Source organism: Pleurodeles waltl, chromosome 3_1 (genome assembly GCF_031143425.1).
Source record: "Pleurodeles waltl isolate 20211129_DDA chromosome 3_1, aPleWal1.hap1.20221129, whole genome shotgun sequence".
Lineage (NCBI taxonomy): Eukaryota > Metazoa > Chordata > Amphibia > Caudata > Salamandridae > Pleurodeles > Pleurodeles waltl.
In genome coordinates, this window is record NC_090440.1 from 1,913,470,280 (window position 1) to 1,913,487,149 (window position 16,870).

The 16,870-nt window shown below is 47.7% G+C and overlaps 1 protein-coding gene across 3 annotated transcripts in view; it reads right to left on the minus strand.

Moving 5' to 3' along the window:
- The window catches only part of SCARF1 (scavenger receptor class F member 1), a 241,283-nt gene that overhangs the window by 188,381 nt on the left and 36,032 nt on the right, over positions 1 to 16,870 (minus strand). For 2 of the 3 annotated variants that reach the window (XM_069226113.1, XM_069226111.1), the window contains exon 2: positions 11,003 to 11,033. The exons of the other annotated variant lie outside the window; for it this stretch is intronic. In XM_069226113.1, coding sequence (XP_069082214.1) covers positions 11,003 to 11,033 — 31 coding nt within the window. The remainder of the gene's footprint in view (positions 1 to 11,002; positions 11,034 to 16,870) is intronic. 3 annotated transcript variants of the gene reach the window in all.

A 16,870-nucleotide genomic window follows, 5' to 3' on the forward strand; every position in this document is an offset into this window, starting at 1 on the left:
TAAAGGACATGCCAACCAGCCTGACACTGAAGTGCATTCATTTTCAGGTGGATGTGTACGTGATAAAAAATGCCATAATTCACAGGAGAGCCAATGACTGATCTGGAAATGTACTCATGCAGCATGCTGTCATGGATGGAAGCAAAGTGTCAATGACACTGACAGATGTTTGGCAAAAAAGTGATGCATTTATATGGATAAATAAATATATATATGGATGTATTATTTAATTAGCTTTTTTTTATTATAATATACTGGCAGACGCAGACCGGTAAGCTTTAAGTAAGGACTGTTATAATGCAAATGTTCTATCTCTAGGGTTTTTAAAGGGGTGGCTAACACCAAAATCCTTTCCTATAAAGGTAATCTGTGAGGTTTCATGTAACAAAATGCATGCCTGCAAGGTTCAGCACAGCGTAATAACCTACCCATTAAAGCCTATTGCCTTTAACACATGCTTTTCCCAGTAAGTATGTCATGCTTACTCACTTTGGCATAACTGTTGATTATGAAAAGATCACACATAAGAAACCTGACATGTTTCCCCAGTGAACCGATAAGACGTATATCCTTTACCAGTGGCATGACACTATAAGCAACACAGACCTACTGAAGTGCTCATAAGCTGGCTATCATCATGTATGCAGTTATAAAATTGCAAATATGCATATATTTACAGCTAGCAAAAATATACACCCCCTCTCAATACAGTGTAAGAAGAATACTCACAATGAAAATCTACTGTATGGCCTGTAACATAATTTGATAACAATTCAATATCAGAGAAATATTCACTTTAACAAATGCTTTTAACAATAATTAAGCCAGGTTACTGGCTTCGTCATAAAGTTTCAAAAGAAACAGCTCAGACCTATAGGTATGGGATACCTTTTCTCAGCACACCAATTAAAGCTACGGCCTTAAACATTCATTTGTCAGCATAACCACCTTGGGTCTACTATATTGAGCAAAAGCTTTCCTGCAAGGCAACCATCATGCATACAGTCACAAATTACAAAAGTATACCAAGTAATAGTTGGCAAATCAAAATACTATCTCTTCTAAGAGGCCCTCTCAAGGATTCTCGCAGTGCAAACCTTCCATAACCATGGTTGGTAAAAGGGAGTAACCAACACTAAAAACCTTGCATACTAAAGTAATCTGTAAGATACCATGGAACAAAATACAGGTGCGGCTGGTACCCTTTGAAAGAGGTGGGGCAAGTGGAGTACCCTACTACTCCCCACCCCAAAAAAACACCTTCTCCATCCAAAACCCCAAAGTAAAGCACCCCTCCCTAAAAAAGCTGAAAATAAAACACCCCCTCCCTCCAAAAGCCTAAATAAAAACATAACCACTTACTCCAAATTAATATACTACCACTACAATTACATACAGTACATATTTCTAATCAAGTAAATAAAAGGTACTTACCCAAGGGCTGTGTGTCCTCCTCAGTGTTTTTCTGGTGTCCGAAGCACGAAGAGCTCCCCTAACAAATCCAGATCCCACTCTCATGCTGTTACTCAGCATGAGAGAAGCACCTGTATTGGATGGAGTGAGCTGGCTGGATGCTCCTTCGGGTCCTGGAGGCCTGTGTTGGTCTCCACCCAGCTGTCCTAAGACAGCTGAGTGGAAAGCTTCAAAGTGCGCATGTTACTTTGGCCGGCACAAAGCAGCTGTCAAAGTAACATGCGCACTTTGGAGTTTCCAGTCAGCCCTGCATCAGTCCTCTGCTGCCAATCGTCAGCAGAGGACACGCCCAGCATGTCTCTGGGCTCGGGGTGGGGCTGGCGCAGAGTGCACTGCAATCTTTTCATTGCCATTTTTTTTTGCCTGTGTACCTCGCTCAGGACGGGGGGTGCGAGGGACACCCCCCGCCTTCGAGAAGAAACCGCCCTGACAAAATACCTGTCTTTCATACAGAGTAATAACAATCCATCCTTAAATGCTTATTGACTTCAACATATTTTCACAATAAATGTGTCAGGCCTACTGCCTTTATCATAATTTTTCATAATAAACGATCAGGCGTATAACCTTTATTATTGGCTTTTCATCAATACCAACTCAGACCTATTGTGTTGGACATAAGCTTTGCCACAAGGCAAACATAAGGCACACAGTTTTAAAACTGCAAAAGAATGCAAACATATATATTTGCCAAAGCAAAATATTGTATTTCCTAAGAAGGCCTAACAAGGATTCTCACAGAGCAAATCATCTATATCCATGGTTTGTCCTAGGAATAACCAACACCAAAACCTTTGCCTACTATAGTAATCTGTCATATTCCTTGCAAAAAAGTCTTCCGATGCAGGCTTCCATAAAGAATAACAACAATTCACCCTTAAATGGACTGATGTTAATATGTGCTTTTCACAATATATATGTCAGGCCTACTGCCTGCATTGCATTATTTCATAGCAAAACAGATTAAGCTTGCCACCATAACCAACTTAGTCCTGTTGTACTGAGTATAAGCTTTGCCACACAACAAAAACTTCTATACAGACACTTTTCAGAGGAAGAACACACAACTTCGGCCCCATCAAATCCTGTGCTCAACGTGAACCAACATAGGTGTGGCACATAAGCCCCTCCCCCAGTCGTACTCTTGTTGATTACATAAGGCCTGGCAACAGCTGCACTGTCAAACCACACCTAAACTAAACCCGACTACACATAACAAGGACCACTGTCTGGGCACAAATGACACCTCACAAGTTCGCCCTTCCACATTTTATGAGGAACAGCACCAAAAAGTAATATCTAGCCCCTGAAGTGGGAGGGGAGACTCACCACTTTTCACCTGCAAGGTCCACCAGTGAACAGTCTTAGACTTAGGTCATCTGCAGAGTACAGTGCATCTGGGACACTACACAGGCGTGAACAATAGAGACACCAGAGAGAGCACAAAGAAGTCATGGATTGTTGTGGGAGAACCAGAGGGACATGCAGTTGGAGAAAGGCAGTGAAAAATGTCAGTGGCTAAAAAGAGGTAGCGCAGAGCAAGCGACAAGAGGGACATACGAGGGACAAAAAAGAAAGGGGATGAGAGAGAGTCCGAAATAAAAAGTAACTCAAGAATAAGGCAGAGCTAGTGACCAATAGATAACACATTCAAGAGTAACATAACCTGCTCTCCCGAGAATTACATGATCACAAAAGATCTGTAATTGGTGCTTTTCTTTCACATTAGTCATGCATGCCAACAAACCCAATTCTGGTGGGAGACTCTGTATTCCCCCATTGACTCAATACGAGTCAATGGGGGAATACATTATCCTTATTATTTATTTTTCTAAATCTCGCACTTCCTTCATCTACAGTTTTGGAATATGTGTTTCCAAAGGTTTAACATCCCTCTCTTTCATGGAATAGGGGTTCAGGTTTCTCCCTGTAGAGAGCCACTCGGGCACTCCTACACATTGTTGCTGTTTTGTGCGCAAATGGCTGAGTTGCACCCTAGGCAATAAATAAAGAGGAAGAATGTCGTTCGCGGCTTTTCGACTCCACAATCACAAAGGCATGTGTTAAATGTGCCTGCGTCACCGAGGCATAGTCATCCCCCTGACATTTTGAGCCCGGGCAACCGTGCGGGGCCCTGGAAACCTTCACTCTCCCTCATAATATTGGCGACGAGGGCAGAGCCCTTTTGACACCGTGCTGCCACCCGCCCGTCTACATGGAGGATCCTGATCGTACCGCTCCTCACCTGAGGCCTGACCCGACGGAGTTTGCGGTGGTGGTGGTGGGCCGCCAGCATGCAAGGCTCTGACACGTGGCTGCACCTGCCCTAGGCCGCAGGAGGTTCGGCCGAAGAAGGTGAAGCCCCGCCCATGCCCTGCCAGAGCAGGAGAGGCTGTCACGCCTCTAAGAACCGGCAAGCTGCACTCCAGTGGGGTACCCTCAATGAGGGCTGCAGAAATGAAGAGGTGAGTCCACAACTTTTCCCTCTGTCTCCCAGCCCTGGGAGAGTCACAGTCTGGGAACATCCTTCCTTGGCAGGGGAGGCCCCATCACGTTTGTCCCATTCACGCTGAGCCCAGGCGCATCAGCTTTCTAGGGGCCACGGCTAAGAGATCTGCGGAGTGAATACAGGACATGGTACGCTCCCCCCACTGAGACGACAACATCACCTCTGCGTCACACCATGAGCTCACCACCACAACATGGCCAAGCTTGCCAAGAATATGCCCAAGGTCGCACTCGTCTGTGACACCACTACCACCCTTCAGTCAATTGTCAGATTCCACTATGGTGGCACTCCAATGGCACCGCTGGCTAGGACGACTCCAACACTACTTCCAACCTAAAAGGGAGGAGGATGGTACAGTCCGGATGTTATCCAAGGGTGGCGAGTGACTTCACAAACCAGATGATCAGAGCTGTGGAAACAGCAGGTTTGAGCACAAGACATCTGGCTTTTGTCCAGCAAAAGGGAAGACCTGCTCACGTTGCGGGAAGGCCAAACATTTGGCCAATGTCTGTAAGGGCGGAAGACCCTAACCCGATGCCAATCCACTGAATGGGTCCATATGCGAAAATCCTGCAGAAGAAGAATAAGCAGTCCTCTCTAAGACCGACATGTATGATGATGAAGAGTAGGAGGACATCTTCGTTATATCCTTCACTGGGAGGATGAGGCACAAAATAAGACCACCACCAATATGCGACATGAACATCAATGGAGTCAAAATGGCGGCACTCATCGGCGCCCATGTGAACGTAATGGATGCAGAGCATTAGGACCAGCTGACTCTGCCTCCTACCGATAAAAACACAAATATACACCTATGGAGGTAATGAGCCACTACCCCTCAGGGGCGTGGTGGACGTCAACTTGTGGTGCAACAATTGCTCGACTAAGGCAATGATCCATGTGGCCAAAAGTGGTAAAAGTAACCTTCTTGGGACCATACAGCGGAAGACCTGGAACTGGTGTTCTTTGCCAGGCAGGTCCAGGACTCACACATCGAGACCGTACAGCAGGAATTCCTACAACTGTTCAAGGGGCTAGGCACACTACAAGGCAAGCAGTTCAAACTCCACATCGACCCTTCAGTCCGGCCCACAGCCCTGCGGCATCGACGAGTGCCTCTCCATCTAAGAGTGGGAACTCCACATCCTGGGAGACTGGGGAGTGATCTAGAGTCACAGGTTCCACTCCATGGGTATCACCACTGGTCATCACCCCGAAACTGTAGCAACTTGGCGCAATACGCCTATGTGTCGACGTGAGTCTCCTGAACCAGGCAACCAAATGGGAATGGCACCTCACCCCACCATGGATGATGTAGTTGCTGACCTGAATGGGGCAAGGTGGTTCTCCAAACTGGACCTTAATTCAGGGTACCACCAGCTTGAGCTGACACCAGAGAGCAGAAACATCTCTGTAGGAAAGAACCCTCTTTTTGGCATGGTTACCCCCACTTTTTGCCTGCTGTCAGTATATTTTGACTGTGCTCACTGGGATCCTGCTAACCAGCACCCCAGTGACTGTGCTCTCTCCCCTGTAATTTGGTTGTTCCTGACTTAGTACACCCCACAATTGGCATACTGGTGCCCCATGTAAGTCACTACTATATGGTACTTAGATACCCAGGGCATTGGGGCACAAGGGGTTCCCCATGGGCTGCAGTGTGTATTATGCCACCAATGGGAGCCTGTGCAAAATGTGTCTGCAGGCCTGCCATTGCAGCCTGCATGAAAAGGTGCATGCACCCTTTCACTACAGGTCACGGCACCAGGTCACTGTCAGTCCCTCCTATGGCAGGCCCTCCTAGCCCCAAGGGCAAGGTGCAAGTACCTGTGTGTGAGGGCACCCCTACATGAGTAGAGGTGCCCCTGTGAACTCCAGCTCCATTTTCCTGGACTTCATAAGTGCGGGGAAACTATATTACCTGTGTACTGGACATATGTTACTACCTATGTCCAGCTACGTAATGGTAACTCCGAACCTGAGCATGTTTGGTGTCAAACATGTCAGAGTCATACCCCAATACTGTTGCCAGAATTGGTTGTATTATTACATGCACTCTGGGGGCTCCTTAGAGGACCCCCAGTTTTGGTCCTACCCAGTTTGCAGGGTTTTCCCGGGCAACCCACACTGCTGCCATCCTACACACAGGTTTCTGCTCTCCTGCTGCTTTTCCTTTGGGAGAGGGCGGCAACACCCTCTCCTTTTGGAAATAGGTGTCATGGCTTGGGAGGGGTAGCCTCCCCAAGCCACTGGTATGCTTTGAAGGGCACATTTGGTGCCCTCCTTGCATAAACTGGTCTGCATCAGTCCAGGGACCCCCAGCCTCTGCTCTGGCGTGAAACTGGACAATGGAAAGGGGAGTGACCACTCCCCTGTCCATCACCATCCCAGCAGTGCTGCCTAGAGCTCCTCCAGGTGGCCACTTGATTCTGCCATCTTGAATCCAAGGTGGGCAAAGGCCCCTGGGAGTATTTGAGTAGCCAGGTCAGGAAGGTGACGTCACAGCCCCCTCCTGATAGGTGGTCATCCTGCTAGGTGACCAATCCCCCTTCCTGGGCTATTTAGGGTCTCCCTCATGGGTGGGTCCTCAGATTCGATGTGCAAGATTCCAGCAGGACTCCTCTGCATTGTTTACTTCAACTTCTGACCACCAGGACTGCAACTGGACCCTCCAGGAACCGACAATCTCAAATCCCAGTGACGACTCCGCCTTGCAACATTGTTTCTCTGACTCCTTCCAGCAACTGCAACATTCCCTGGCTGTGCATCTTCTGAGGGCAACAAGTGTTCAGTCTGCACAAGAAGCAAGAAGGAACCTCCCTTGGAGTGAAGGTGTCACTCCTCTGCATCCGCAGGCATCAATTGCAACGACGACCGGCTGCGTGGATCCTCTCTCTTCCAGAACTGCATGGATTCTGCATCACAGGTGGTGGTCTGGAGTGGTCCCCTTGGCCCTCTCTACCAGATGTCCAACTTGGGAGATGGTAAGCCCTTGCTTCTCCTTACAGGACAGCACCCTTGTGCACCTTGACTCTTGCAGCTACCAAGGCTTGTTGGCTCTTCCTCCAAGGGATCTTCAGGCTCTGTGTAGCCCCGGCCTCCCACACTCTTCCCTGCACAGTCTCCTGCCTACTGCTCCAGCGACGTGGGACTCCTCCCCAGGTGTGCTGAGTGCACTTCACTGCGACTCCTGTGCCTGCTGCCTGTGAATTGCCTGTGTGGGCTGCACCCTCAACTTCTGACTCTCCTCACTGCTGAGGGTCACCTGGGACTCCCCTCTGTGGGTTGAGTCCCCCTGGACCTCCATGGTCCCCAGCAGCTCTGCAACTCTTCATCTGCGAGTCTTGCCTTTGCTAAGGTTTTTTTTTTTTTTTCTACACTAGTGACCATCTGCAACATTTCTTCCGATGTGGGACATCGACTGCATCTTTGGTGGAACTATTCTCCCGCTCCTGTGCTGCATAGTCGACTCCTGGTCTTCACAGTTGACCTGGTCCTACATCTCCAGAAGGGTGGGTAGTGGCTCCTGCCTCAACCGGACACTCCAACTCGAACTGGACTTGGTTCCCTTCACTTGCAGGACCTCTTCTGTCAGGGTCCACCTTTGGTTTCTTCCAGTCTTGCTTGGGTCTTGCGCAGTCCTTTTCCACAGTTTACATGTGGGTTTGAGGAAAAACCAGGTACTTACCTCTGCTCTCCTGGTCGATGTGGGGCACCCTGGTTCTTACTACCTTTTGAGGTTCCTAGTTCCACCAGCTCCCCTCTATAGATTCCACTTCCTTGAGTGGGGGACTGACTTTTGCATTCCACTTACTTAGTATACGGTTTGCTCTTCCCCTAGGTTCTCCATTATTTTCTGCTATTTCACTGTTTTCTATTGCTTACTATGCCAATTCTTGACTTCTAATGTGTATATAATAGTGTGTTTACTCACCTACTAGTGGAGTATTGCCTATACAGTATTTTAGTATTTGTGTTACCATAATAAAGTACCTTTATTTTTGTACCATTGTATAGTTCTTTCATGTGTGTAAGTGCTGTGTGACTACAGTGGTATTGCATAAGCTTTGCATGTCTCCTAGATGAGTCTTGGCTGCTCATCCACAGCTACCTCTAGAGAGCCCTGGCTTCCTAGACACTGCCTACACCTCACTAATAGGGGATAGCTGGACCTGGTATGGTTGTGCAGATGGCGTGTCGGATGGCGCTGACAGTGACGGAAATTGCAGAAGCCACCCGAGACGATGTTAGCCTCCAGAAGGCTAAGGAGGCACTCTTCAAGAGGCAATGGCACCTGTTTCTGGAAGGGTCCAAAACACTTACTCCTGACCAGCGCCATGTGAGACAACAGCTGTGGAAAGTGAGGAGTGAGCTGTCAGAAAGCAGGGAAGGTCTCCTACTGAGAGGACAGAAGATTGTGATGAAGCGGCACCTCTAGGATCGCATGGTAGAGCTAGCGCATCTAGGGCACCAAGGGACGGCAAAGACCAAAGCATGCCTTTGAAGCAAGGTGTGGTTCTCTTGGATGGGCATTCTGGTGAACGAGCGAGTGAGCAGGTGTCATTCCTACACAATAACCGCTGCAGACCAACCTCCGTCCCCAGTTCTCACCAAAGAGGCCAGCCCTCAGCCTTGGACTCGGCTTAGCATGGACTTCGGGAGTTTCCTAGACAGCCGCCTGACCGCTGTACTGATCGATTCCTGCAGATTCCCAGTAGTCGAGCCAGTGACGTCAACGGTGTTCGACCATGTCAAACTAGTGTTGGAAAAGACTTTTGCCCTCTTAGGTCTACCCAAGATCAGGACCAACAATGGGCCTCCCTTTCATGGCCAAGAGTTTCAAGATTATTTGGCCTCCCTTGCCATCCGACACAGATAAATCACACCCCTGTGGCCCCAGGCCAAAGGGGATGTTAAAAGGTTCATGAGGACCCTGAACCGGGTGCTGATGTAGGAGTAGACCAAGGGGAAAACCTGGAGTGGTGCCTCCATCTATTCCTGAGGGAGTATGGACAGACACCACACAGCACCACAGAATGTGTCCCAGTAGCTTTAATGTTCAAGCAAATCCCCAGAGACTGCATTCCAGCTGATGCCAGTTGGCAACTCGAAGTGTTGGATGTGGAAAAGACCCAGCAGCAGCAATAGGTCACTAATGCAAAGACAAGTAAGGCGCGGAGAGCCAAGGTCTCTGAACTTCAACTGGGGGATCAGGTGGTGATGAAAAAAAGACACCTGGTGGAAGTTTTGGACTTCGTATGAACCTGAGGTGTGGGAAGTTGAGAAGATGGCTGTGACTATGGTCACCGTTCAGAGAGGCAGAAGATATGTGACAAGGAACATTGTGTGATTCAAACGCACCTTCCCAACTGGTGACGGCAAGAGGGATGATACAGCTGGCGAAGAAGAGGAATAAGGAGGAGGCCCCAGCAACTCGCTGACTAGTCCAGCAGACGTAGAGCCCCCAACCATGCCCAGAGAAAGAGAGTCCCTGTCACTGCTACACAGCAAAGGCGGGCCTGGTGATGTGCGAGGAGGCTGCAGCAGAAGCCAGAGGTGTGGGTTGCGGCCCAATCCACCTCCCAGCTAGCAGCTATGAGACTACTTTTGCCAGCTATAAATGCTAGTGGCTTTGCTCATGCTAGTGGCTTTGCTCATGATAGTTGCTCTCTCTCTCTCTCTCTCGTTTCTCTCGGGCCTGGGACGCTCGGATGGTTGTTGCATTTAATTCAATGGAAAGATGTAGAGAGCCACTCGGGCTCTTCTACACATTGTTGCTGTATGGTGCGCCAAGGGCTGAGTTTCGGCCGAGTCTATAAACAAAGCAAAGTCCCTCATGGCTTTTCCACTCCACAAACACAAATGCAGTGTGTGTCGTATGTGCCTGCGTCCTCGCAGCCTAGTCCTCCCCCTGCCATTTTGAGCCCGCGCTACCGTGTGGTGCCCTGGAAACCTTTACTCCCTCGCACACGCCCCACGTGTGTGGAGTCGGGATGATTCCCAGCGGAACATTTAAGGCCTCCATTTTGCAGCGGCTTCCCCGAGACGATGCCACTAAGCCTTAGAGACAATGTCAAGAAGCAGAGCTGCTCCTTGCCCAGGGCTTTCTGGCGGAAGCGGAAATCCTCCTCACATCACAACGTCTCCCGGCTCTACCTCCGCGCGCCGAAGAGGCTGCGAGAGAAGGAAACAGCTTTTTCCTGCTCATGAGGGTCAGGACACCCCTTCCTGGCTCTGGGATGCACAGCAGTAGAGGGGCCCATAGAGTAGCTGAAAACTAAAGGGACCCTTCTCGGTCCCACCAACTTCTCTATGCAGACACACTGACCTGCGAGATAAGTGCTACGGGGAGGGCGCGGTTGGGGGCTCCATGCTTCTATGGATAGAAAGGTTTGATCAGCAATGAGAAGTTTGTCACGGTCTCTTCGGGCTTGGCAGGGACTCCTCGCCCCTCTCTGTTGCAACACACTGCTACTCAGCAGTTGTACTCTAATTATTTTTGTTTGTGTGCAGCAATAATAGTTTTGCGGCAGGCTTGTCTCGTATGTAAATGCCGCGGGATTAACGCTTAACTGGACTTTTCTTGCCACATAAACTGAAAATTAAAATTAAAACAGTTTCACATAAGCGAGCCGATTCACAGCGCCACGGCAGCCATGAGCATCAGCGTGCAGAGACACACACAAGGAAAAAGAAGTTCTCTCGCAGGGCGACGGCCAAGGCGTAACAATGCCTTCCCAAGGAGGGACAAACAAAAACCATTTATCAATGTAATCAGAGGATTTTTGAAGGGCAAGCCCACCAGCCAGTGGTAGTGATGGGCTTGAGGGGGCGTTGTTAAAAGCCCAGATACATACAAACAACCTAATAAAAATGAAATGCATTGTACTATATTACAAGTCGTTTTCTTAATGGAAAAAATATACTTGCAGAGATCAGCTAGCATAAACAGAGAAGACCTGAAACTACAGCCACGTTTTTATAAAATAACTGGGTGGTGCAGAATAAATGACTTACCTTTTAGTTCCAAAACATGGGTGCTTCTTTTCTGCAGAGTACAAAGAATATGATCATTCTTACATTCCTTTGCAAATTTGCTCTTACGTTCATACAGATTGAAGATGCTTTCAATATAAAAGACATTCATTGCCAAGGCCATTGGTCTGGTGTTCACTGCCAGGCTTTAAGTTTTGTCAGAGCTTTTGTCTTGTCATGGTTTTCACAAAACTCTATTGTGGAAGCTTCAGGGCCCTTGTCCATATAAAAAAACAAGCTAAATATTTTTGAGGCTCTTAAATAGCGCACCCTGCCATAGTAGTCTTTTAATGGATTATCTTGTGTGTGCTGACATTCTCCTTGTGAAAAAAGCAATATGACTTCACTCACAGTGAAGTTAGCCAGTGGCTAAAGTGGGCTGACACACTGCCTAAAGCTGTATGCTGTAATGTGGTTGCAGAAAAATGCGAATGACAACAACAGACCGGTGGGTAAAAGCCCCTGTAAGTATACATGCACGTTTAGTAAAACCAAGAGGCCTTGGCTAAGATCAGACCAAACATTTGGGAAAAGCATTTGTTTGAAATGATTTCCTGTCTTTTTCAGTAGAGAAACTTTAAGGGGTGTCAGAAACAGTGTGGCATGCTTCAGACAGGATATCCCTTGATCAGCTCTGCACACTGCTGTACAGCCAGTGGGATACTAGTCCTGACAGTGCACTGCCGACTCCAATCCCCCCCTCACAAAAGATATAAAAAAAAATGACAAAAAAAGAATTACAGTCAAATACCTCCTCTTCTTCAAATACCACCTCCTGATCCCTCATAATAGTATTAAGAAAATACATACAGTCGCTAATGATCTACAGCAGTGGTTCCCAACCTGTGGTCCAGGGACCCCTTGGTGTCCGCAAAGCCTCCTCAGGGGGTCCGCGACTGCTTAGAAAATGAAATAATCTTGACCGATTAAGTCCACAGCTTTAAGAAATGTCTCAGTGAGGGGGTCCTCGGATTCCAATAATGATTCAGCTGGGTCCCCGGGTTCCAGAAATGATAAAGTGGGGGTCCACAGAAGTCAAAAGGTTGGGAACCACTGATCTGCAGTCATCCATGCATAACTGCTGCAGGTTGAATGTATCTTCCCAATACCATACTGCTGGGTTCCAGTTTGCAACATGTTGGGAGCAAGAGCCCTGCTGCCCATTGGTACAACACAAAGTACAAAACTCAGCTACAACACTGAAGTTTCCAGTTTGTCACCACTCCTCCGGCCTGGCCATGCCTACAGTGCAGCTTCACACCTACCCCTTTTAAAACACTGCAGTATTCTTGCAAAAATTCCTGTGGACCTCTACATTGCACTCACATTAAAGCAAGAGGCCAGTCTCCATGTTCCATCCTGCTTTGCAAAGGCTCTGCACTAAGCCATTCGTTAATGGCTATATGAAATCTATATAACAGTCTCCAAAGACACAAAATAAAAGGTAGAAAAACAAATTAATAAAATAATGTGAGCTGTGCAAGGGGAAAACTCATTGTAGCGCCTGTTTCAATATATAGAAATAAATGTTTTAAGTGGCAGATATTTAGGGGCTTCTCCAGGAAGATGTTGTGCAATCAAGTAACAATTTTGGCTTTAGAGTTGCTGATGAGAAATGTGATAACCTTCAGTGAAAGAGCCCTCAAGAGCTTTGGTCTGATAATTTAAAGCCCAGTACAGTACAGAAGGTAATAGTTACTGTCTTTGACCTCCCCGTATTCTGTGTGCACGCACCTTAGAGGGAACACTGCTTCCCAGTGTCCCGGTTAATAGTATCAGCAGTGAGTTCTTACCAAGCCCCTCCCAGGCCCACTATATGCTCAGCGAGAAGCTTGACAGGGCATCACTCTCTTTCACAGAAACAAATCGACCAGCAGAATGGAGCTAGCGAGGTACTTAATGCTCCCAAGAGCCACCTTAGCCATCAGAACTCGCCAGGAATTCACTGTAACAAGACAGACTGACCAACAGAGGGATTCGTGGCAAAACTTTGTCACTGCTCTCCCTTAAAGACACAGTGATCAGCAGTTTGAAGCTTGCCAGTGAGCCCAGCTTCTCCATGTACGCACACTGATCAGAAAAGAGGAGCTAGATTGATATTCGTTGTCATTCTAAACAGACAGGCTGCCTTGCAAAGGACATCTTTCCAGGGACTCGCCATCCTCCAAACATATATAATGACCAACAGAGAAGCTTGGCCACACTTGCTATTACTGTAAGGATTTGAGACCAGTTGTGGCCCCTTGTGGCTGGGGTGAGTTTTGGTACCCATTTTTTCAGCCCGTAGACCTCTAATCTGGCAGATGAACCTAAGAATATAAAATATTTTTCGCCCCAAATGGGCTTTTACAGTCCTACCCGAGTATAGCCTTAGATATAAATTGGTGGTGAATATTAACTTTTAGAATCTGGAAACTCAAGGGAGGAGGTGGCAGAGTTGTCACTTTGTATTGGTAATGGAAGGTTGTAGTATTCCACCATTTATTATTACCTAGGAGTTTGGTTTGACACAACCAACACAGGTACCATCGTGATGGAGGCATGGCCTGACGCTGATGGAGCAAGAAGCTTCTCCGTGAGGCTCCTGCCGGTGACCCCCTACCCCATGTTATTCTGATATATAAGACCCACGGCAGTGGTGGCTGGTGACTGAAAGCAGTGGTGGGGCACAAATACAAGACAGAATTGCACCTTGTGAGAGAGCCTCACTACCCACGTATTTCCATTCACCTACTCACCCACTGCCTTTGGTCACCTACCCATTTACTCATCCACATTGTCATCCACTGCCATTCACACAACTCTTATACACAGACACCCACATTTTCTCAGCCACTATGTCAAGCCCTGCAAACACATTCAAACAAACACACATTGTCTCACCCATCCAGTATCCAGCAGTTTCAGTGTTAAAAGGTACACGTTTATTTGAGCTGCAGATTACATGTTTAATATGACATATCACGTCATTAGTCTGCAGAAGAAATAAAACAATAACTAGCCATGATAAATTACTGGAACCATTACTGCCTTTGAGAGAGGAAATCACCTACAGAGGCAGTGAAAGGAGAGGAGAGCTGAGAGAACAGATTTTTTTCTTATTGTCTGTAAAAAAGATAGAGCTCCAACTTACTTGTGTGCAGGGTTGTCTTTGGCATATTTATGACTCGAGGTCTTCAGGTCACACTCCTGTCTCCCAGAGAGCCCTGGATGGAGTTATGTATTGTATTTATTCTATTTCTCTGCCACAGACTGCTTGTAATGCAGGAAAAGGGGATTTTCTTTGCCCAATGCCACATTCTTTTAATAAAATGTGACCTCTGGTACATAGACCCTTCTGATCACATCCCACCATTTGAGTAAATAGGAAAGGGTGGAGAATAATATAGAGTGACATGAAGTTTTCAGAAACCTGGGCTGAACAAAAAACGCTCCAGGCTGTTTACTATCAGGGCTTCTGGTAGAGGAGGAGATAAGCCAGGGACGTCACTGCGTTCTGAGAAAACGTAAGGGATTTGCGTGGGAAAGCCCTGTCAGCCCTACTGTGCACAGCCCTACTGTGCAGCTTTCAGCCACATACTGACGCAGGCGCAGTGGGGCTTTTCAAAGTGCACAACTTTCACTCGGAAAATGTTGTGCAGAAAATGTTTTACTTTCATCATGTAATGAAATATATGCTTCACTAGAGAGGCCAGAAAAGGCTAGGGGCGCAGCCCCTTAGCCCTTGAACACCAGCCGCCCCTGACCCACGGGTCCCCCAAATTGATGCTAATGCCCCCCACGAGTGGCTGGCGGCTGATACTGGCGTCAGAGCGGCGAAAACAGAAATAGACCCTGGTAAGGCCAAGGTCGCACTGGAGCCAAGATGGCAGCTGCGGCCTTTTAATATCATGCGGCCTTTTAATATCACCAGAGCGGCCCCAGTAAAGAACATCATGGAGCTGGGGGCTGGCGACCGGAGGATCACGGTGGCTGGCCGCGTTGGACGCCTGGCACCGGTGGAGCCGCTGTATTCCCAAAGGAAAGCCCTCTCCCCCTTCGTGAGTGCTTTGGAGCTGCGTGGCCTCGGAAGTGTAAGCTGTCAGGGGTGGAGAGCACACAAAGTTGAGAAGCCAGGAGGGGCGCCTTCGGCTGTCGATTACGGGAGATGCAGACAGAGATTACTTCCTAGGACAGGCGAGGAAGATAGTAGAATGCATAGAGGAAAACAGCACGGTCCGCCTCTTCCCAGACTTTTTTGTGAGAGGTGCAGAAACAGAGATCTACTTTCAGGGAGGCTAAACTAAAATTGCGACAATTGGGCATTCAATATTGCATGATGTTCCTTGCCCGCCTTCGTTTGGTGACATCGGAGGAGACACAATTCTTTCACACCCTGGAAGCTGTATGGCAATGGATTGACACTCACCTGTCGACTAGAACAGATTCAGAATCTGCAAAAGTTCCCAATGGAAACATAGATGACTATGAACTCAGCCTTAATGTAGGCTATTTGCCCCGTCTAGAATAGAGGCACAGCATAAATGCCAAAAGGTGATGGAGGCAATGGCCTCACTGAGTGTTCGAGCCCAGAGCCCAATGCTTGGTGGTGAGGAGGACCATTCGGGGTCAGATCGAGATTCCTTCACCACACACGTCTGAAGATGGCATGCCAGAGGTGACACCAGGGATGTAGGACTGTATCATATGACACCCACCCCTGGGACCCATGTGTATCTCAGACGCCAGCATTCGGCAAGATGTGTACCTGCCCAGCAATACCTCAGAAAGTGGGAGAGATTTGCTGAGAGGATCATGATCGGGGCTCCAGGAGATTTAAGAGATTGTAAGACTGGGGAAGTGGGCAAGAGTGGCCTGCTACCAATTGAGTGAGAACAGTTGATAATTCTTAGTTTGGGTGAAAGACAGCCGTCTTCTTGTCTTGGGGACGGGGAGTTGGAAAGTTTATAGCTAGTTTGTTTGCAATGGGTACCTTGAGTCATACAATCTTATGATAAAACAATCATGGTTGGTGTGGATTAACAGTCACATGATGAGATTGGGGTGGAGGAGTAGCGTGGGAAGAGGCACAATAAGGACGTGAAGATATAGATTTATATCATGGATCATTCTTGGTATGCATACAATGGCAAAAAGATACAAGGTCTTCTATTTGCAGAGACGAGGCGTCCATGTGATGATGCTCCAAGAAACTCATATGACTACCTCTGAGGAGAGGGCTATACAAAAGCGCTGGAGGGGTCAGGTATATTATACTACTTTTTCAGCATATGCCAGAGGGACCCTGATTTGGACGCAGGCTGGAGTCCCATCCCAGCCCATGCAAAGCCTCATCGACTCAGACAGATGCCATGTTGCTGTGAAGGGGAAATTGGAGGGTCAGGCTTTGATCCTAATTAACTTTTATGTGACAAATACATACCAAGGGTCATTTTTTGTAAAACTTAGTGAACAACTGGCTCCCTCCTCTTATATAATCTATAGTGCTGGGAGGAGACTTTAATTGCATAGCTGACCCCAATATGGACCGATCCCACCCTCCGCTGCACGATTCCCTGATGACCAGAGTGGCAGGCCAATTTACTACTTGGCAAACGCAATGGGGACTGATAGATGCTTGGCCTAGAATATACCTACAGAACTGCAACTTCTTGTACTTTTCCCTACTTACACGATTTGCATGTTCACCTGGACTCCTTCCTTTGTACTCCAGATGTGTTTGCCCTGACTCATGATGTTGAATATCTGGCCCACACCATTTCAGATCATAACCCCATATTATTGTCCCTGAAATGTGGCCAAACTCTTCCCTGTATCCCGATATAGAAATTAAAACCCAAATCATTAGAA